Here is a 23435-nt window from a genome sequence, read left to right on the forward strand (position 1 = left end):
ACGGTCAGCATAAGAACAAAGTAAATCAGAGAAATATTGTAGTATACAAGTTGCATTGTGCAATAGAATTGTGCAAGGTGTGATTAAAGTAATCTTTATAATGATTATCCTTGGTCTAAAGTTTTATTAGTCTTTGATCTTCAGAGCTGGGGATTAGTTGGATACAGCACTTGTTTGCTGAAGTGCAGTCTATACTCACGCGCATGCGTGTTTGAAATGTTGGTTTTAATGTTTGATATAAAGAGAAGACAAAAAGTAAACACACATTAAGTTGCCAGTCAACTATTATTCAAGAAAACTGAAGATTCACACATGAAATATATGTGTAATTCACCTGCAATAATGTGGATATTTCATACATTAAGGACGCAGATAATCTTAGCCTGACTGAATATGTAAAAGTATAAAAAGGCTGAAAGGTAATAGATAGACTACTATCCAACTTAACTAAACTACGACACTCAGTCACAATATAAACACGTATAGATCCAGAGCAGTCCAAAAGTAAATTCTGCAAAATGTTTTGTACGATATAAAACATCACATAGGTATGCATTAGCAATCTAAAATGTCATTCTTAAGAAGCTACTGAATGTTGTTTGTATAAATAACCGTTATATTTTAACATACTTACTGTACAACAAATGTTTGAAAAGGAATCATGCGTATATCCTTAGAATGTTTCATTTCTCGAAGTGTAATCTTTGTTTTGATACTGATCGAAACTATGCGGTTAAAGTAGCAATTTATATATACATATGTACGTGTATGTACATATGCGTATGTGTGTTATTATAGCAAAGCCACATCAGGTTACCTGCTGTGTGCATAGAGGGAATCGAGCCCCTAATTTTAACGTTGTAATTCCGTAGACTTACACCTGTCCCAGCGGGAGACGTATATATGTTTATTTGATTATAAGTGAAGTACAAAACCTAGAGACATCAGTGTAAGATATGAAATATCAGATAAAGGGTTTGTTCTTTTCAGAATTCCTATTCGTAAAAACGTTCACAAACCAAAATCAAACTACTCATTGTATACATAGAACAATGTATGACATCGAGACGTGCAACTAACTAGCAAACAAAACATACTAAACACTAATATAGACAATTATCAAAATCCTCTACAATCCGAACAAGAAACTACAGAAATACACGTTCTACTATCAAGAAGATCCAATAATTCGGAGATATATATATATATATATTTTTAATTTCACGCAAAGGTGGTCGAAGTTTATCTGCTCTAGCAGTTCCTAATGAAAGACTAGCAGAAAGACAGATAATCACTTAACGCCAAATCTCGACTTCCTCCTTACCAAAACAACAGTACGTTTAGCAGTTAAATAACAGCACTTCCAAGGCTGAAAGTGGAAGCACCTTGGGGGGCACAATTGGACCCGCAAACTTAGATTGTGAGTCAAGTACCCTAATCACTATGCTAAATCAGGCTACGGAAAAATAACAGAAAAAAGATTGGAACACATAGTAGGTTTTGATACCAAAAAATTGATTGCTAGCTTACGAGTAAAACTTTAAATATTTAGTTCAATATTTTTAATGTAACGTACGTTATTGTATTCTTTTTCTTAAGAAATCAGACATATTTCGTTTTGTGCTGTATATTCTATGCCCTAAAAGTTTCCTATCGTATGAAATCATATATTTCTCTTTGTAAATGGTTTTTGGAAATTTTTATTATTTACGCATAAAGTTCTGTTTGTTTAATGTTCATTCATATTTTCCACCATTGACAACTGGTTAAACAACCAGAAAATATTCTCTTGATGTGATTGGTCCTCTGGAAAATTGATGTATCTTTATGAAGTATAAGTTTGATTCCACGAAAAAAAGTTTCTTTTAAGTTTGTTGTAACAATATCTTGAGTTTGATATATCTAATGAGTAGGTATGTACAATTTGAACGAATTCTACTATTTGTTTTATATTTATATCAAGTTCCAATGTATTTAAACATTTCTATGATTAGCAGTACATGGTTTAACCGACACCTTAACTAAACGTATATAACAATTATTATTGAATTGCATTTTCATTTACTACTTACTTTCATTAGATTAAAGTACTAAAGTCCTTGAACTGAACTTCATATTAAAGTTAAAAGTAATATGTTTATGTTATGCTCATGTATGTAAATCCTAGTATGATATCAGACTACCCAGTTCTCCCCGAGGCTGGTCTCTTGACGAACTCGCTTTTCAGTGCTACCGACTGCTTCATACGTTTTATTGAAAGTTTGTAAACAAGAAGCGAATCAAACCTACGTGCCTCACCAACTGTAGTTACTGCTGTAACAACATGATTTAAGACAGCACTTTATTACAATACAGTTCATGATTAAAGTAAGAGATTCACGATGTAAAACGTAATAATCTATTTTCTTAAGGTTAAATACAATGAACACATACATTCAGACGATTACTTTACTTCTTAGCCTATGCTTTATATAGATCACGATTTTTTTTATTGTGTCCGGAATATAATTATTGTCGTTAGAGAACCTTAGATGCATCATAGATGATTCTCGGCTAGATTTAGTTATCCAGTGTTGCCTTTCTCCTCTCAGGCTAGTAGCATGGCAAGGTGGTTAGGACGTTAGACTCCTAATCTTAGAGTCGCGAGGTCGAATCTCCGTCGCACTGAACATGCTCGCCCATGCTGAGAGGATGTTACAATATGTGGTCAATCCTATTATTTATTGGTAAAACAGTAGTTCAAGAGATGGTTGTAGGTGGTGATGACTAGTCTTACACTGCTAAATTAGGGACGGTTTGTGCAGAGAGCTCTCGTGTACCTTTACACGAAGTTAAAAAACCAAACCAAACTATTCATACTCATAAATTGTGCCAAAATAGCCGTCAGTCATTTTGTAGTGAAAGACTAGAAGGAAGTCATCTAGTCTAGCCAACGCTTGGGTTAATTTTTTTAAAAGAAGGAATGGTTGAATTGGCTGTCATATTATAACGCTCCAGTGGCTGAAAGAACGAATGTGTTCGTTGGCGAGGATTCGAATTCCTTAACTGTAGTTTGCGAGAGTCTAGCGCCCTAGCCAGTGGGCAATACGAGATAGAGATTTAAAAAACAACCATAAATAACTATTAGCTTATATTTGTATTTGATTTGCTCAATTCAATGTTCTAAACACAGCCATAAAACTATGCTTACCCGATAAAATTAACGATAAATCAACAAAATAAAACAACACTTCATCAATATTAACAAATTTTCTAAAAACACCGTGAAAAAATTATACAAACACAGATTGACCAACAACAAAGAAACAACAATAAATCCCAAGATACAACAGACTACAAAACCTTATACTGCTGCATACCATATGCTCCAGACATCAGCGAAAAAATAACCAACATTTGGGAAAACTTATAACAAAACACAACATCCTAGTAAACACCACATTTATTCAAATAGCAGGTACAAAATGAAGTCCATACTATTTAAAAACTACACTGACAAACACAACACCAACATAATTTATAAAATACAATACAACAACTGCCACGACTTCTATATTGGAGAAACAAGCAGAAAAATTGAAACTAGATTTAAAGAACACAAAAAAACATCTTCACAAGTTTTTGAACACTGCAAATCAAGTAAACACAACATAACCATAGAAAACACTCAGATATTAAGTAGGAAAACAAATGTAAACAAATGCAAAATCAAAGAAGCCCTACTTATACAGCAATTAAAACCAAATTAAACCAATATAAAGGAACCTATACTAATAAATAACGTGACATCCATTTGCAACGCCCCTACAATCTGGTATCCGTTTATACTCTCGTCTATGAGATATGTGTCCGCCAACGGTCACATTCAAACATTCTCTCTTTCTTAACCTGAAGATGACCTAGGAAGGTCGATACGTTGTTCTCTCCTTATCAGTAAAAGTGTTAATACCTATACCAACCGTTCTGGGGTACATTTGTATTTCAAGTGAGTTTCTTGTCATCAAGAAATATTAACCCAAACCAAATCATTTTTTTTTTTTTGCAGAGTTCAAAGTTTTCAAATTAAAAAAAAGTACATATATTTTATATATATATATATATATATAGATATGTGTTGGATGTATGTAAACATTATTACACAACAGACTGCACTGGTAATATGTTAAAAAACATCATCTGCAGGTTGATTCTAGCTTGGCAATAACCAGATTCTCTCAGTTCACTGATTAGTTAATACTCATGAGTTTCGTACAAAATAAGATCTTCAAAATCAACAAAATTAGAGCTGCTCTCTTTTTTTGTTGTTGTTGATGTATTTAAGACCACTCAAAATTCTAGAAATCACCCTTATATTTCACATGTTAATTGCCATATATTTATACATGTAAACAGTATTACGTTGTTTGATTTTCAGTTTTTTAATCTGCTACTTCTAATGAACAGTATAGTTCAGTAAGGGACTGTCTGTACACGGAGATAAAATTTTTCAACGTTTCTCAGGTAATACGAAGGTGGATGGTTCGGTGGGTTTGGTGTTTCATAGCGCAAAGCAACTAGGCTATCTGCGCCAATACGAAAGAGACCTGGCATAGCCAGGTGGTTAATGAGCTCAACACGTAATTTGAGGATCGTGTGTTCGAATCCCCGTTGCACCAAATATGCTCGCACTTTCAGCCATGGGGATATTATTTGTGACAGTCAATCCCACTATTTTTCTGTAAAAGGGTAGCCCAAGACTTGGCGGTGGGTGGTAATGACCAGCTGACTTCCCACCAGTTTTACACTGTTTAATTAGGGACCGCTAGTTCAGTGATACGAGGTAGAACATTAATAAACTTAAGACCAAAATATTAAAGTGAAAACATATCGTGAGAAGAAGATGAATAATGTAAGAGAAGAATTAATAAAAGATAACCAAATTAAGTCAGTTGAGTACCTGTGAGTGAAAGCTGAAGTGTTAGTCTCAATGTAACATATTGTTTCATATTATGTTTGTAGTTATCAATGAATAAATATATTGACAATGCTAATTAATATTGTAAAGTAAGCTGAAGTGTCATTAAGAGTGAATGTTTTGTTTCATGTCATGTTTACACTCACAAACTATAAACATATTCACAATGTTCATTAATATTGTAATGTAAGCTGAAGTTTTAGAAATATTACAGGAGGGAGAATGATCTTGTTTCACTCAAATTCATAATCATTTCTTAACTTATTAATAATATAGATGGTCGGTATGGCCAGGTGAGTTATAGCGTTCGACTCGTAATCTGAGGGTCGCGGGTTCCAATCACGGTCGCACCAAACATGCTCGCCCTTTCAGTCGTGGGGGCGTTATAATGTTTCGGTCAATTCCACTATTCGCTGGTAAAAGAGTAGCCCAAGAGTTGGCGGTGAGTAGTGATGACTAGCTGCCTTTCCGCTAGTCTTACACTGCTAAATTAGGGAAGGCTAGCACAGATAACCCTCGACTAGCTTTGTGCGAAATACAAAACAAACGAACAATAATAATGTAGATTTCGACAATAAAAATACATAGATATAACGTGCATGAATTTTATTGTAATATTTTTATTCTATAATGCTCTTACTTCCAAAACATTTATTTTGTTTTTCAGAATATATCAGTGACATTTATTATTTAAATTATTCTAAGTTCTTGTTTTAATTTCTAAATTTGTTTTTGTAATAGCAGACTGAAGGTTATGTGGCGTTTCATATGGCGAGAGATAAGGTTTTAATTATTGTATTAAAATATACATTATACGTAGAGGGTCCGGCATGGCCCGGTGGTTAAGGCACTCAACTCGCAATCCGAGGGTTGCGGGTTCGAATCCCCGTCACAACAAACATGCTCGCCCTTTCAGCTGTAGGGGTATTATAATGTGACGGTCAATCTCACTACTCGTTTGTAAAAGAGTAGCCCAAGAGTTGGCAGTCGTAGGTGATGAGTAGCTGCCTCTCCTTTAGAATTACACTGCTAAATTAGGGAGGGCTAACGCAGATAACCCTAGTTCAGCTTTGCGCGAAATTCAAAACAAACCAAAACTAAACTATATGTAGAATTAAAGATGTCTTATACTCTAGATGCAAATGGTAAATTGTGATATTTAAAATACTGAAAAAAAAGCAACGAATAATTGTTTGTTTTGAATTTCGCACAAAGCTACAGGAGGGCTATCTGTGCTAGCCGTCCCTAATTTAGCAGTGTAAGACTAGCGGAAAGGCAGCTAGTCATCACCACTCACCGCCAACTCTTAGGGTACTTTTTTACCAACGAATAGTAGGATTGACCGTCACATTATAATGCCTCACGGATGAAAGGGCGAGCATGTTTAGTGTGAAGGTTATTCGAGCCCGCGACCCTCGGATTACGAGTTAAGTGCCTTAACCACTTGGCCATGCCGGGCCAGTTATAACTGTACCTGTTTAATTTATAAAATTACAAACTTACTTTAAACAAGTAAAATTACAAAGTACAGCGTTTCTAAGTTTTCGAAGAAATGAAAATTTCGATTACTTATAAATCATGAAAACCATTTCTTTCAGTTTTCATGCCGTTTCACCCCAGGCTTATCACATTTGTATGATATAATGTTATATTCAATGCATGCTCTGCAACGTTGGGCCCTGCTGTGTCAGTATATATTACTACAGATCTTTGACTGTATGAAACTAAAGTAACGATTATGCGAAAAAAAAAAATCGATCTTTGCTAGAAGAAAAACAACTTTCGTCTCTACCAAACTTTTGCATCACTTGCTAGACTACAGTATGCACATTTTGCAGGCAAATATAACACATAGAAATAAATCTGGCGTTTCAATTTTTCATTGTTTTCAAACAAAATGGAATCTAGTTTTTCGTCCTGCTTTTGAAATGTCATATACAAATGATATGAAGGATTGGTGTACAAAAAAGTCATGAGGGACGCTATTGCTTCAGGATATCAAATGAATTCGTATAAATATTTTTGCTGCAAAAAGTTGCGTAATTCATTTGCTTAAGTTGGATTCTCAGACGTGGCAGGAAATAAAAGGATCTCATGATGTTTAATAGATAAAAACAAATGTTTGTTGTTTGTGAAGCAGCAATAGTTTGGTCTACCTCACTAGAATAAATAAAGTCACTTATCTTTGTCAGATTTCTTACTGAAAAACCATAGTCTATATTTTGGACAAGAAATACGTCATAAGAACTAGAGTCAGATTTCACTAATTGGTCACACAAGGATCGGCCAAGAGTTGGCGGTAGGTGATGTTGGCTGTCTTCTTTCTAACCTATCATTTCCAAACTAGGGTTCGCTAGCTCTCTTCTCGCTTTGCCCAAAATTTGACAAATAAGCCATTTTTCTTGGAGACAAAATAAAATAATTGAATTATCTTCTGTGCTGGAATGTTTCTGGAATTTCAATAAGTTTGAAAGCTTTTAAAGAAAGGAACGTGAGAAAACGAAAATTACCACGAAGAAAATCAATAATCATTTCCTTTTAATTTCTCTTTGTTCCTTAGTCGCCAATGGCTTTTCTGAGTCGTTTATAAAATAATTATACTTTGATATAATCTCAAGTTTTTGTGTCTATAATATATTCGAATTGAGCAGGAACAAAACACGTAGGAGTTGCAGTGAAGTTCGAATGTATGATACTTGTGTCATTTTGTGTTTTGATTGTCTTATTTTAGGTGGGTCCTTGTTTCCACACAAGAGTAAGAAAATATGATTGAAGGTTTTAGTTTGATATTTTATTTTTTTAAATATATTTATTAACATAATAATAGGTTTAAGACAGCCTACTGCTGGTACAGCGGTAAGTCTACGGATTTAGAACGCCAAAATCACGGGTTCAATTCCCCTCGGTGTGCTCAGCAGGTAGCCCGATGTAGCTTTGCTATAAGAAAACACACGCTTTAACACAAATCAATGTAAGCCGAGAGAGAGCAACTTGCCAAGTACTTTTCTAGGTTCATCTGTTAAGACCACTGTAGAATGTTTGTTCATATGAATTTCATATGAATGAGATGTTTTAAAACGGCCTCCTTGTAATTATAAACATTTCGGGGATCAAATATATGTTTCAAAGGCAAGCGTGAACTACTTAAGACTTAAGGCGTTCTATAGACCTTCTATTATTTAATTTCTTCAGTGGGCCTATGCTCGTGGCTTTAATGTTGATTTTAAAGGTACGTAGAGCTTTACCGTCCCTTATGATCGCGCGAGACCCATAACTCTTACTAGTAGGTATTACGTTAATAAAATTTAGACAGTCATCAGTTAACCTATCTGCGTGGAAGTTTCAATAGCGCGAGTATAAAACTTGCAGTTACTTCTTGGAAAAACAAAAACATGCACAAACTTCATGTGTACACAACATGTATATCCTGAACATAAAAGTTGATATCGATTTGAGAAATGGAAATGTTGTGACGCCACTTCCTTTGTGAACTAAAAAAAATACGAAAAGAACATAATCATCGCTTCTACAACCGGCAATACCAAATACTAGTTTCGCTATGGGAATCGTAAAGATGTCCTGCCAGCCAGAAAATTATGTTGTATTATGCCTCGGTATTTTTTTGCAAAGGAAAATAGAACAGTAAGTGTGGTATTTATTTCGTGCATACTTCTTAAAGCATTACAAAAGTAAGTTGCCGTTCTATGACTATTTTCACTTACATTACATTTGCACAAAATTATTTTTTTGTGTGTTCAGATGATTGTGCAATACTTAGAGAATGAAAAAAACAAAACAAAAAGTTCTAACTCATTCTCCAAGTCTGGGAAGCTCGCGCAGCACAAAATGTTCATTAAATTTAATAGCTTTTGTCTTTTACTATTCCTTTAGTGCGTATATCTGCTCTGATACAGGTGAAATGAAAGTAAAACATTAGTATTTCTTGATATGATAGACCTGTTACCTACATTATGTATAGTTGTTCATGTTTCAAGTCTTTGTACATCTACTAATACTTGCTATACGAAGTAATACATGTTTTTCAGCTAGACAGCTAATACTCATCTCCAAAGTATTAGCCCTATGTAATGATCTGAAATCAAAGTTACATTGAATGAAATATGTGAACAGGTCCGGAAAGGAAAGATTCACATAAACTTTTGTTAAGACTTAACAGTAGATAATCTGAGTCATAGAATTGACTTCATTAACACAATGAACAAACATATATATATATATATCGTATCGATACATATGTTAATACAAGTGTAAACATAATTTGCTCGTATGCAATGTAATTAACCGTAATTTAAGTCTGAAAGTATAAAACCATAACTTGAAGTAACTTTTGTGAAGCTTAAGGTCAAACATACAGTAAGCTTTAGACACTCAACCAGCGCTAGGTTTACAGATTACGTCAAATGTAACTCCAAAACACTCAAGAAAGATAAATGTATTTTTTTAACGTGTGAGGAAAAAAAAAGAGAGAAAACAAAGGATTTATTCATAATTTCACGCAAAGCTACTCGTGGGCTGTCCACACTGTCCGTCCCTAATTTTTAAGTAATAGATTATAGGCAATGTAGCCAGTCAGCGCCACCCACCGCTAGTTTTTGGGTTATATACATTTCATCAACGAATGGTGGGATTAACCGTAGCTTTATAATTCCCCAATGCTGAAAGAACGAGCATGTTTGGTGACCCTCGGATTGCAGGTCGAGACCCTGACCACCAAACGATGCTAGACCAGGGAACAAAAGGTAATACAACAAATATTTCTTCAAAATTAAGAAATTATTTATTTCATTAGATTGAAAATTGGAATAAGTTAATTATTTAGTGCTTAATTTCACCGTATTTTATTAAAGTGAGTATTCGACACCATGCATTATAGTTTGATTGTCTTTATGATTAAGCTGCGTTTTCCTGCTTATTGAATCAGTCTGAATCTATTAGTTTTCAAAGTGTGTACTTTATTAACGCTGTCTACCTGACACATGGTCTATTCTTCTGTGGATTAGTGGTACGTCGACAGATTTATAACTCTAGCCTCCAAGTTTCGTTTCCCTGCGGGGGATACAGCAGGTAACCCAAAGTGGCTTTGCTCTAAAAACAAACACCAAACAAACATAACAATTTTCATAACAAATCACATGAAATGCAATAGAATTGTTATTCTAAGTTCTATTGGAGGATTACTATGACCCACCCTATATATTTCTTAATGTTTAGTAACAATATACTTCGTATTAAAACAGCTTGTAGATACTGTGTGCCCTTTCTAAAAATCCTTAAACACACAATTAAATGATGAATTTACATATATATTTGAAACACTGGATGTATCAGCTGATCTAATGACATCCACAGAAAAGACTTATGGAATTTTGTATTCTTAAAGAAGAAAAGAAAGAAGTGTTAATCTTAGGACTTATACCCACATGAACATAGAGAAAGAGATGTTATAAATGTTTTCTCTGATTTCGTCGATGGTGATGATGTTCATTTTTTTGTTGTTGTCGAGTGATGGTTTTTAACAGGATCAAATTCACCTTTTGTGATGATGTTCATTTTTTTGTTGTTGTCGAGTGATGGTTTTTAACAGGAACAAATTCACCTTTTGAAATAGTTTTGCAAAAAATAAATATGTCAAGTGTGTGTTGAATGAATCAGTCGTGAGAAAGAAAGGTATAATAGAGGCATCTGTACTTCAGAAATAACAAGTGTTGAACCAATTCATGAAACTGAGAAACAATGTCCATATTTCAGTGGGTCATAAAGCTTTCTGCTTTTTAAGATAATTTAAAAAAATCCAATTTTTTGGAACAGCGGTTTAATTTTAAGACTTTCTAGTCTAATATACATTTTACTAACAAACATTGGTCATACCTTTAAAATATCTGAAATGTTAATATTTTTCATTTTATTTTAGTCTAATAACACAAAAAACGGTTTTGAAAATAGCACTAGTTTTGTGCCAGGAGTGACCTCTATGTTATCATGTAAGTTTATTAATTCAAAAATCCATAACTCGGGTCCCTTTTACATTAAATTACGTTCCACTTTTTCGAGCAGTCGTTGCGTTATAAGAGAGATGGTAAAACCATATTATTTGATTAAAGCAACCTGGCCAGGCATGACTAGGTGAGTTAAGGCGTTTGACTCGTAATTTGAAGGTCGCGGGTTCGAATCCCCGTTGCACCAAATCATGCTCGCCCTTTCAGCCGTGGAGGCGTTATAATGTTACAGTCAATCCCACTATTCATTGGTAAAATAGTAGCCCAAGAGTTGACGATGGGTGGTGATGACTAGCTGCCATTCCTCTAGTATTACATTGCTAAATTGAGCAGCTTTTCGCGAAATTTAAAACATAAATAAAGCAATTTAATGGTTGACTTTGGTTGTTGTTTGACTATTTGCCTTCAGTCTGGCCCTTGTGTAGCTTTTCGGAAATATAAGAAACAAACAAAAGAGCTATTCTTCTGGAATAAGCCTGTTTATAATAATATCGTTACATTTATTACATAAAAGATTAGTTTTAAAAGGTGTGTAGCCTGTTTCTAAACTCGGGATTGATTGGCACTGACGTTACACAGAGGAACAATCAGCTTCTTCTAATTCACTTAAGTGTCACGTTCAAACTTGATAAAGTTTCTTTTAATTTATCAGCATTTCAAGCGTTAAGTCAAACTCAAACCACCGAGATAATCTTGCCTGTATTATTTGAAAATTAAGCCCTAGGGAATACTTAAGGGGATACTAAAGTACTCTTATCTTTGACACTCATTAATATAATCCTAATATGAACCGAAAAATTTATTAGCCCTGAAAGTCAAGTCAGATTATCTATAGAAAAGAACAACATAGTTATATCCATCTCATTATGTTTGCTACTAAGATGTTTTCTTATTTCTATGTTTGTTTCGTTCATACGGTAGTTTTAATACTGTAAAGCAAGTCGAACTAATAACGTGAGTTAAATATGATAACTCAAAAAGAAATAATATGGTGTAAAAGTATCGTGAAAGCTTTACTTGGTTTATAATTTCGCGCATAACTACAAACACAACGTCTCTCTGCGTATTCTCGCAAAAGCTTATGAACTTATAGACTACAGCACCCACTACAGTAAATAGCGCCCACTTCAAACTGTCATCGTCTGATCGAATAGTAGAGTTTTATCGTTACTCTTATAGCGCACCTCGGGTTACAATCATGGAATGTATGTTTGGAGTTTCACCGCCACTCTTACAGTGCACCCCCGGATCCAATCATGGAATGTATGTTTGGAGTTCACCGCCACTCTTACAGTGCACCCCCGGATCCAATCATGGAATGTATGTTTGGAGTTTCACCGCCACTCTTACAGTGCACCCCCGGATCCAATCATGGAATGTATGTTTGGAGTTTCACTGTCATTCTTACAGTGCACCCCCGGATCCAATCATGGAATGTATGTTTGGAGTTTCACCGCCACTCTTACAGTGCACCCCCGGATCCAATCATGGAATGTATGTTTGGAGTTTCACTGTCATTCTTACAGTGCACCCCGGATCCAATCATGGAATGTATGTTTGGAGTTTCACCGCCACTCTTACAGTGCACCCCCGGATCCAATCATGGAATGTATGTTTGGAGTTTCACTGTCATTCTTACAGTGCACCCCCGGATCCAATCATGGAATGTATGTTTGGAGTTTCACCGCCACTCTTACAGTGCACCCCCGGATCCAATCATGGAATGTATGTTTGGAGTTACACTGTCATTCTTACAGTGCACCCCGGGATCCAATCATGGAATGTATGTTTGGAGTTACACTGTCATTCTTACAGTGCACCCCGGGATCCAATCATGGAATGTATGTTTTTGGTAACATCGAAATCTATTACCTTTTAACCTTCATTTGCGGATTATTTAAATCTCCCTATCACCTGATGCGCAAAGATTCGAGAATTTTTGCAACGGGCCATTCAAAATTTTGAGCACAAAATTTAGTATCTTATGATGTCAACGGCAGTTAAATTGTTAAATAATAGGGCTGATAGCAAAATATTGAAACTGTAGTGATGTGCTTGATTATATGTAAAACAACATAATAGGAAATAACTTAAATATAAAAAAGTTTTTGGAAAGAGTTTTGTAAACAACATACATTAGCAATTTATACTGCGCTCGACTCGATGGTTATGAACACGTTATTATTAGCATTTAATCTACAATTTCTTTGCATTGTATAAAACATGGCTGCCTGCCTAATACACGAACTTGTTAAGCCAGCTCGTTCGTTAAAGGTACGCAAACTTAACATTGAATTACGTTATTTGAATAATTAAAATCAGTTTCTCTCAAACGTTGCAGTTAAGACAAACAGCTGTTAGTTGTTTTTTTCCTTTAGTGTCAGTGTTACGTTAAATATGAGTCGTTCAATCTCTTTGTTTATTTGTTGTTTGTTTTTTGAATTTCGCGTAAAGCCACACGAGGGCTATCTGTGTTACCCGTCCCTAATTTAGCAGTGTAAACTAGAGGGAAGGCGTCTAGTCATCATCACCCACCCACTCTTTTACCAACGAATAGTGGAATTGACCGTCACAATATAACGCCCCCACTACTGAAAGGGCGAACTGTTTGGTGCGACGGGTTTCAAACCCGCGACTCTCATATTACGAGTCAACGCCTTAACCCACCTAATCTTTTTGAAATTTATGTTAACATTGAGCTTTTCACTCACAAAATTTCATAAAAGTTTCACCCATAATTATTTGTAAATTTCTTGAAGTTTTTGGTATTGAATATCTTCTCCAAACACGTTCATCCTTTCAGCCTTAAAAGCGTTATAATGTGATTATCAATTCCCTTAATTACTGGTAAAATGAGTCCAAGAGGGAGCAGTAAATGTTGTTGGATATCTGCACCTCTATTGTATAACTACTAAGTTCGCTAAGTTGTCAGAAAACAAACAACTCCTAAGTTAGGAACAGTGAGCACAGATAGTCCTGGAGTATCTTTGCAGCAAATTGAAAAATAAATTATATTTTACTATAGAATCAAAACAACTTGAACTAAGACAGCTGCTTCCATAAAATAAATTATTTTACTTCGAGGTAGCATATGAAAACAAAAAAAACCAACGAAAAATTCACCATTATGAGATTTGGTAGGTGTTGGTTGCCCTTGTAATGTTAGTGCCTATGTTGAATTTTTTTTATCAAACGACTAACACCACACGATGATAGCAGAAATCTATTAAAATAGGGTAGTGTATCTTTTAATTATTTTACCAAAAAAAAAAGATAAAGTTAAACAAAGTCTGATTACATACATTAAACTTTCAAACTACTCTAGAGACGACGGAAAAGCTATGTTATCTGTTTATTGCTTTGCCGTCTTTTTCTTCCAGCACACGATAGCAAAAATATAATAATTAAAAAGCGTTACGCTTGTGTAAGTCTATATCTTACTTGGCTCAGGAAAACTGAGTTATATAAACATGTAAAAATGCGTAAATGGTTTACTTTAATATCTATATATGTGTGTCTATGTGAAACTTAATTAACTTGCCGTCAATGGAAAAGACAACCAGACGTTTCTATAGCTACGGTCACGCGATTCGCGGGTATCTGTTCTGTGTGTTTAAACAAACCCCGTAGAATAAAGTTTTAAAATTACTCCAAACCTCTAGCGGTGACTGTAAGAATACGTCACTCCTCGCACAGAGATTTACCTTTAACGAGGGTGTTAAGGAAACTAGAACCAGAGGCGTGGTGTTTCGAAGAAGAGTTTTTCATGGCAGCAGGAAAAATAATACGGGAAACTCCAAAACACCTTATGGTGGTCAACAGGTATTTTCGTTCAATCCCACTGTTCATTGGTAAAAAGAGTTGACGGTGGGTGGTAATGTCTAGCAGCCTTCCCTTAGTCTTTCACTGCTAAATTATGGATGGCTAGCAAAGATAGCCTTCTCATAGAGTTGCATAAAATTTATAATAAACCAAACCAGTTTAATGAAGAAAGGTCTCTGACTCTCCCAAGAACTTTATTGTGATAAAGTTGGACATAAATATCCCATGACATTAACTGACATTTAAATGTACGGAAACTTCCTAAACTACTTACCACATATCAAAACCTAAGTCTGAAAATGAGAAACAATCCAAAGAAACTGAAATTAGCACAAATTCATACGTGTGAAGTTTCCTATTATAATTCGAATGGATTCCTTAAACAGGCTCTTGGAAGTCACAGACCTAAAACGTGATCCTATTTAAGGAAAGATGCACAAGAGAAGGTGGAAAACATTGAGTCAGTGCTTTTGAAGAAGATTGATCTAGTGGAAACATAGCTGCATCACCACCGTAAAGTAGCAAGAGAAAAGAATACATGGCACGTTCGCAAGAAAAAAACAGCGGGCTTCAGAAATAGTATATTCAACTTAGCCTTCGTTATCAAGGTGTAATTAAATATCCCGTATTTATGAACAGACATATACAATTTACTATAGTCTCAATTAAAAAAGAAGAGGAAAATATACAGTAATAATTTATTACAGTTAATCCACTCAGCGAGATGCTCTCCAGTGGCAGAGTGTTATGTCTTCGGACTTACAACGCTAGAGCCCGGGTTTCAAAACCCATGGTGGATAAAGCACGAATAGCTCATTGTAGAGGTTTGTTTTTGGTTGCAAACAAAAGCAAACAGTAATGACAAAAAGAGGTAGGTTGGCATTGTAACTATTAGGTAAAAAAATAGAAATACATTACATTATTACGACTAGTAAAATAAAGAACTCTTTCTTCATTGAACATATAAAATAATGTTTCAACTATGAATCTTTCTAGTAGCAAACTTGGCTCAGCAAACTGAAACTAGATGAATGCCTAATTCAAAATAAAAGGAAGTAAATCACAAGAAACAGATAGGCTATGTTTGTTTCATTGTTTTTTGAATTTCGCGCAAAGCTATACGAGGGTTATCTGCGCTAACTATCCCTAATCTTGCAGTGTAAGACTAGAGGGAAGGTAGCTAGTATCACCATCCACCGCCAACTCTTGGGCTACTCTTTTACCAATGAGTAGTGGGATTGACCGCCCTATTACAACGCCCCCACGGCTGAAAGAGCGGTCATGTTTGATGTTACGGGGATTCGAACCCGCGACCCTCAGATTACGAGTCGTTTGCCTTAAACGCTTGGCCATGCCGGCCATTTTTTAATTTTAAACGTGTTTTATATATACTAATTTCAAGAAAATCTAGAGCTTATTTAATTTATTATTACTGCTCAATTTTAGTGTTGTAATCCATCGAGTTAGCCACTGTGCCATTAGAGTTAAAATACTGCTAAAGTTAAATAAACTACGAAATGCTTGAAATGGAAAATATTTCATAATTGACACACGTACAGTTCTTAATACTCAATACATTTTGTCGTTAAAAGACTTGTACAGAAGGTTGAGTGCGTTATATTAAGATGACTTTGGAGCCTCACCTGGTCGTTATAGTCCATTTTACCACGTCCAGTCATACTTCACCTGACGGCTCTGTCTCTTGACAAAACCACCTAACACAGTTTCTATTGCGAAATGTGTTTATTTATCACAAATTATAATTATATTTAGAGCTGATATAATTTTGTGATGCATAGTACAATAAATTTACGCGTTATGTTTGTTTTCTCTTTAATTAGTACATCTCGACTCTGTAAACTGAAACAAATATCTAATGTCTTAAATTATACACATTTTGAGTCTAAATTATTAACTTATTACCAAGCGCAGTTGTTTTAGCAGAAGACCGTCTTTAATTCTCTGGTGTTATGATATTCCTAGATATCTGAGTCATATATATAAAATTCTTAAAGGTATGTATTGTAACGTGTGTATAAATCACTTGCTTTTTAATCACACTATTTCACAATCCACTGAATTCAAACATTAGCTCCCCGGTAAGCCTCTAAAAAAGAAAGGTCCGTTATTCAAAAGCGCTCCGGTTTCTGGATTTTATTGTTTCGTATCAAGACTTATTTAACCCACGTATTTTTCTGATATTATGAATTCAAACATAGTTATCACTTAGTAACTGGGTTAATTTTAGTACGAGAATAAGGTCACAGAATTCCATTTTTGTAATGCTAATAAGCAAATTTAGTATATTATTTAAAAATTTGAAATCAGTAAATTAAACATTCAACAATATACTTTTATTACAGGAGCGATTTAATGTTGGACACAAGTTTTAACTTTACTAACTCTTCAAATGTAGACACTTTCCAATACCACACTATTTTTATTGGGAAAGTTATGTTAAAATATGTCATTACTGGTACATTTTGATCGATGTTCATGTAGGAGTCTCTCAACCCGGTATTTAACGATACAGTTGTGTAAAACAATTTAAAATGGTTTAGCCTGGTAAATAGAGCGCCTGATTTGCAACCTACGAGTCAGGAAATGGACTCCATCACTTAATATGCTTGCCATTTAAGTCGTGGGGGTATTATAATGTGACGATCAATTCCAATATTAGTTAGTAAAAGAGTACCCCAACAGTTAGCGGTGAGTGCTGTTGACTAGGCACCTATCTTCTTATCTATCACTCCTAAAGTAGAGTGGGCTTGCACAGATAACTCTGGAGTAGTTTTGCTCGAAGCTGAACAATCAAACAATTTAATACACAAAGCAAACATGGACTCGATTGATACATAAATAAACAACTCACTTTATCATAACAAATTAAGTAGACAATCACTATGGAAACAAAACTAATAATGACACATTGTTAAAACACCATTAACATCCGATCTGATGTAAAAGTGATTAATATTATGCCAAGGTCAAAATATTGTTTATTCGGTTTCAAAAACGGTCATGAATAGATAGTAATATAAGCAACTGGTGAAAACATAAGAACTTTCTCAAAAATGTTACGCCACTACAGAGAATAAATATTGATTGTACTCCTAGATTGAGCTCTGTATTCCATGAATCGATATTATACAAAAGTGTTTATACGATATAACTGAAAGTGGAACTTGTGGTAATACAAAGTTTCGTAAGTTTCTTGTATGTAATAAAAAACAAACGTGAGGAGAACTTCACTTATTGTTTTCAGAAAGTGGTTTGACAATATACAGTTGTTTTCTGTAGTGTATCGATTTTAGTTTTTGGAAAATTGTCACGAATAGCATCTTATGTTCATAGAGAGAAGAACTTATACATGGTAGTAGGTCTCTTTCTCTATTCATCCACGACAGTGTGTATATATATAGATATAAAAATATTACACAGTTATATCTCAGTTTGCTGAAAAATTTATTTAATTTCATTTTATAAAAGAATTTACGGTTGTGAACCCAAAAACTACATACAAAAGTTATAATGGTTATATTGTTTAATATGTATTGCATTTCGCTTCCATGAACTGTTTATAGCGCAGTTAATGTTAATAATGTATTGTGATGAACGTAGGTTTTAACAAAATACCTTAAACATGATTTTATTAATGACTGATAAAAACACTGCAAACACAGTTCTAATACTGATGTCTGAAGTGATAATTAGTATACAGTCTTAAGTGTTTAATCACTTTTTGCGAAGACTGAGTCTCAGAAACTACTCCCACTGAGTAATTAGCAATCCATGCATTTAAATCTTTTAATTTACATCCAACATTGAAACAATAATAATGTTTCTTTCTAGAAATGTTATTTTCCATCTTCCATTGTTGTGTAAGCTTTTTTCTTTTTAATAGTCGCAAGGGACGTTTGCACTATAACTTATATTTTTCATGCAAGTTAAATTCTGAACTTTTACAGATAATTGTGTAATTGTTAACTATTTCAAAACGTTAAGTTAAAGACTGAAATACGCCCCTAGTTACATATCACTTAGTTATATAGCATAAAATGATGAAGTCCATTGAATATGGTAACAATGGTAACAATCGGTTAACATTGAAATGTGATAATACAAATATGAAAATAAGTAAACGGAATTGAAAAAGAAAATAGTAAAACTTATAGTTTGGACTCTAATGTTTAAATAACATTAAACTGGAATAAGTTGTACTATTAGATATAAATTAGTTTCTTATTGGACCCGGCATGGCCAAGTGGGTTAAGACGTGCGACTCCTAATCTAAGGGTCGCGGATTCGCATCCCCGTCGCGCCAAACATGCTCGCCCTTTCAGCCATGGGGGCGTTATAATGTGACGGTTAATCCCACTATTCGTTGGTAAAAGAGTAGCCCAAGTGTTGGCGGTGGGTGGTGATGACTAGCTGCCTTTTCTCTTGTCTTACACTGCTAAATTAGGGACGGTTAGCGCCGATAGCCCTCAAGTAGCTTTGTGCGATGCTAAAAAACAAACAGTTATTTATTCTGAAGATTTACCTGTAAGGTATATTTCCAATCCCAGTATTTCTGATAACAGCATCTTGAGATTTAGAAAAAAAGAAAAAATTCACCTTTACTAGACTCAAGATTGTGTGATATTTAACATATGTGATTAATTGTTTTACAATTTCAAACACAAATTTTTAAGGCATACTGCAGCCACACTGAACTTTAAATTATGCCTTCGCCTTAATGAACTTAAAATACTAACAAACGTGTAGAACATAAATCATGCCAAAACTAATATGATGAGACAGTTCAGCTCTTGTGGACTTAACACGCTGTGACAATATTTTAAAACTTTAACTCTAAAGCATTTAAACGGGCTTAGTATGATAGTTTCTAATGGGAAATAGAATATTTATTCTAACTAACCATCTGAGAATTGTTGTTATCAGAAACTTTTTCTGCTTTGATTACCAGTGAATCCCAGTTGTCACGCAGTAGCAGTTACTCTTAATGCAAGATTCCTAACATGAAATGTTTTAAAAATAAACATCGATATTTACTAATAAGTTTCTAATGTTTATCTTTTTTATCCACATTTTATTTCCCATTTGTTTCTTTGGTTTTTTCTGAAGACTATTGGAATAAGAAATGTATGCTTTGGCTTATCTACAGTTTATCTTCGTAAGACAACAACAAATTTATTATATAGCGTTAATATATTTCTGAGTCCTATCAGGGTGGATTGCATGTTAAATTTTCAGGACGGTTTCTTTTTGCTTATCTTGAGAAACCCTTGTTTATATTTACATGTCTCTATAGTCATGTTTAATAATTCATGGTTGTTTAGAAAGAAACTTCGTAGTACATGATTTCATGAAGCACTTATTAAACTTGGGTAAACGTTTTCAGCTTTCTAGAGAATAATGTATTATATGAATGTATTAGGTCATCCTATAAGTAATGTTCGAAAATTTAATACAGAAAGTGCATCATTATTTCTGTCTTTGTAGAAGGCTTTAACGACTACAATATGTATTAGGAGTGTATAAAAATGTTCAGACAAATAAAAGAAACTAACCCAATTCCACCTATTCAGATCATTAATGGAATAAACCCTTAAGAAGATGGATGTGTCTGAGATGCACATTAGACATATAATGCTTTATGAGTTTAAAAAAGGCAATACTACAACAGAAACTACACGAAACATTCAAGATGTTTATGGTGCGGAGTCTCTCAATGAAAGAAAATGTCGAAGGTGGTTTCAGAAGTTCAGATCAGGTGAATACAGCGTAAGTAATGTGCCACGTACAGGTCGTCCTGTTGAGTTTAATGACGACTTGCTGTTGGCTGTACTTTATAAAGATTGTGCTGTAACAGTTAAAGAACTAGCACAGAAGCTTAATTCAATCCATTCAACAGTTCGCCGTTATCTGCAACAGCTTGGAAAGGTGTCAAAACGTAGAAAAAGGATCCCCTATGATTTAACGGAAGCCAACCTAAGAGCGTGAATGAACATTTGCACTTCTCTGCAATCTCGTGAACGTAGCTCACCTTTTTTGGACAGGTTAGTGATTGGGGTTAAAAAGTGGATATTTTATAAAAATGTTAAGCGCCGCAGACAATGCTTCAGTGGAAATAAACTGGCTAAAGCACAGCCAAAAATGGACCTCCACCCTAGGGAAGTCTTGTTAAGCGTTTGGTAGGATATTGTTGATGTGATCCACTTTGAATTGCTGCCACTCAATGTAACGATTATATCAGACTTCTATTATTAACAGTAAAAGTACTTGAAGTTGTACTGAAAAAAAAGAGGCCTACTTTGATCAATTGTAAAGGTGTGTTACACCAGGATAATGCACAGCCCCATACAGCAAGGATCACATCTGCAAAGATTGAAGAGCTGGACTGGGAAAACTTCCACATCCTCCTTATTTTCTAGACCTTGCTCCATCTGATTATCATCTATTCCGAAGTTTGCAGAACTACATTAATGGAAAACAGCTTGGAAAACATGAAGATGTCGAAACTACCCTCTCTACATTCTTTTCCTCCAAACCCCAAGAATTTTATAGAAGTGGCATTCAGAAGCTTGTGAATCGTTGGCAGGAAGTAATTAATAATAATGGAACATACATTATTGATTAAATAACATTAAAAGCATTTGAAATCCTTTCTTTTTTTCTGAACCTAAATTGGACATTACTTAAGCGATGACCTGATAGGATGTTAAGCAAGAACGACTGTAATCTGTTTAACTAGATGATTAGTTGCTTTTTACTGACAGCAATGATTTTTTCTTTCAATAATTGGAATTAATTATATTATTTTGTTGACAAAATAATTTAATCATGTTATTTTTTAACACGAACATGTTTTCTCTTTCCAGGTGTGTTTTGCCCAATTGAGTGGGACAAAGCCTATTGCTGGCCAAACGTTCCAGCAGGCACTCTCTACAAAATTCCGTGTCCGTCTTACATCCATAAATTTGTCCGAAACGGTAAATGTATTTTGTATGATTGTTAATCACTGTTAATCTACTTATAACTTCTAAATACAAAGTACATAGCTAAGCAGGAAATAGTTTAAAGCGTGATAAATTTACTTAGGGTATTCATCAAATATTATAAACATATATATTTCTAAATAACGACAAAGGTAATTTGTTAACTGAGTCGAGATAATTCAAGGATGATAGTGCCTGCTGTAAGTTTCGAACATGATATGACTAAATAAATAATCTTATAGCCAGAGGTTTTGTGCTCAGAATTTATGACGCACATTCTCTCAGGCCGTTTCTCAATCTGTCCTTAATTCATGTTCACATAACTTATGACAGTTAATGCCATTCACTTTAGTTCTGTTAGCGAGAAGAACGCTGAACATGTAATATACGCTTCCGGACATTTAATTTGAAAATTTTAACTGACTTAAACGTAATTAAAGAAATAGAATAAAATTTTGGAATAGCAACTAACCAATTCCCATCATATGTCATGTTCAGCTAAAAAATATTTCATGAAAACCCACTTTCCGAAAATATACGTTTCCATATGAGTGAAGTCATATAAAAGAATTACAAATTAGACTAGTCGCTTCTGAAATGAATGATAAACACTAAGTATAATATGGGGTGTTTTTTTATAGGCCCGGTTAATATGTTGTGCTATTTAATGATCAGAAAATTAACTTAATATCTCAAAGAATTCAAAATGGATAATGTAATTTTCAACGCTAAATGATATGTTTTATACATTTGATATATCGTCAGTATAGGAGTAATATATTTTCGTTTCCCTAATAATTTCCTTTGTTTATTTCAGAATAAAGGTACAATATATACACCACGGATAATCAAATTCCAGATTGTAAGTCCGTAAACTTTCCGCTGTCCCACAGCTGACCACGAACTAACAACATTGAAAAATAATAATTTAGATAGATATACATTACTTTAGTGTTATTTATAGTTATAACTATTATAAATTAGACCAATACACCACAACTGCTCCTGTTTTTCCTGTAAGTCTTTATATGAAAAATAAGTTACGTAACTGGTTGTGACACAAGATAATATGAAACTATACCTCATACTTTTTACTTTTAACATCACTATTGGAATTTCAGTATAAAGTAATTACAGTAAGAAATAGTACATTTACTGAGTGAAACACTTTCGTATCACGTTCGTACTCCGTCTTTTATAAGTACAGCGGAATCACATACAAAGACAAAAATATCTGAAAAGTAAATTAAGCATATATATGCAAAAAGCTCGTTTGGGTTGAGAAAATATCTTATCTTCTTATCATGTTATCTTCTACGTAAAATATTTTCTCAACCCAAACAAGCCGTTTTTTGCATATATATTTCTCTACAAGTGGATTTCTCGACATCACTAAAACAAACATAATTTAATCTGCTAAGGAAAATACCTCATTGAAACTGAATTTCCGTTAGCGTTAAGTCTCTTTTAAATATATAATTATATCCAAGATGTGATGGCATGGATTCTCTAACTTAACTCCACGTTATATGAATTTGATCTTACTTCTATGTATTCTCTTTATGAAGGCGTCATAATTTATCCTCAGTAGTTTAGGCTCATTAGTTTAAGTAAAAGATTATGAATATTTGGATTTGGATT

The 23435-nt window shown here is 34.2% G+C and overlaps 1 protein-coding gene across 3 annotated transcripts in view; it reads left to right on the forward strand.

Annotated features, from left to right (window-relative positions):
* The window catches only part of LOC143233981 (secretin receptor-like), a 105259-nt gene that overhangs the window by 43217 nt on the left and 38607 nt on the right, over positions 1 to 23435 (forward strand). For all 3 annotated transcript variants that reach the window (XM_076470938.1, XM_076470940.1, XM_076470939.1), the window contains one exon: positions 21678 to 21788. In XM_076470938.1, coding sequence (XP_076327053.1) covers positions 21678 to 21788 — 111 coding nt within the window. The remainder of the gene's footprint in view (positions 1 to 21677; positions 21789 to 23435) is intronic.

This window comes from Tachypleus tridentatus, chromosome 12, assembly GCF_004210375.1.
Source record: "Tachypleus tridentatus isolate NWPU-2018 chromosome 12, ASM421037v1, whole genome shotgun sequence".
Classification (NCBI taxonomy): Eukaryota; Metazoa; Arthropoda; class Merostomata; order Xiphosura; family Limulidae; genus Tachypleus; species Tachypleus tridentatus.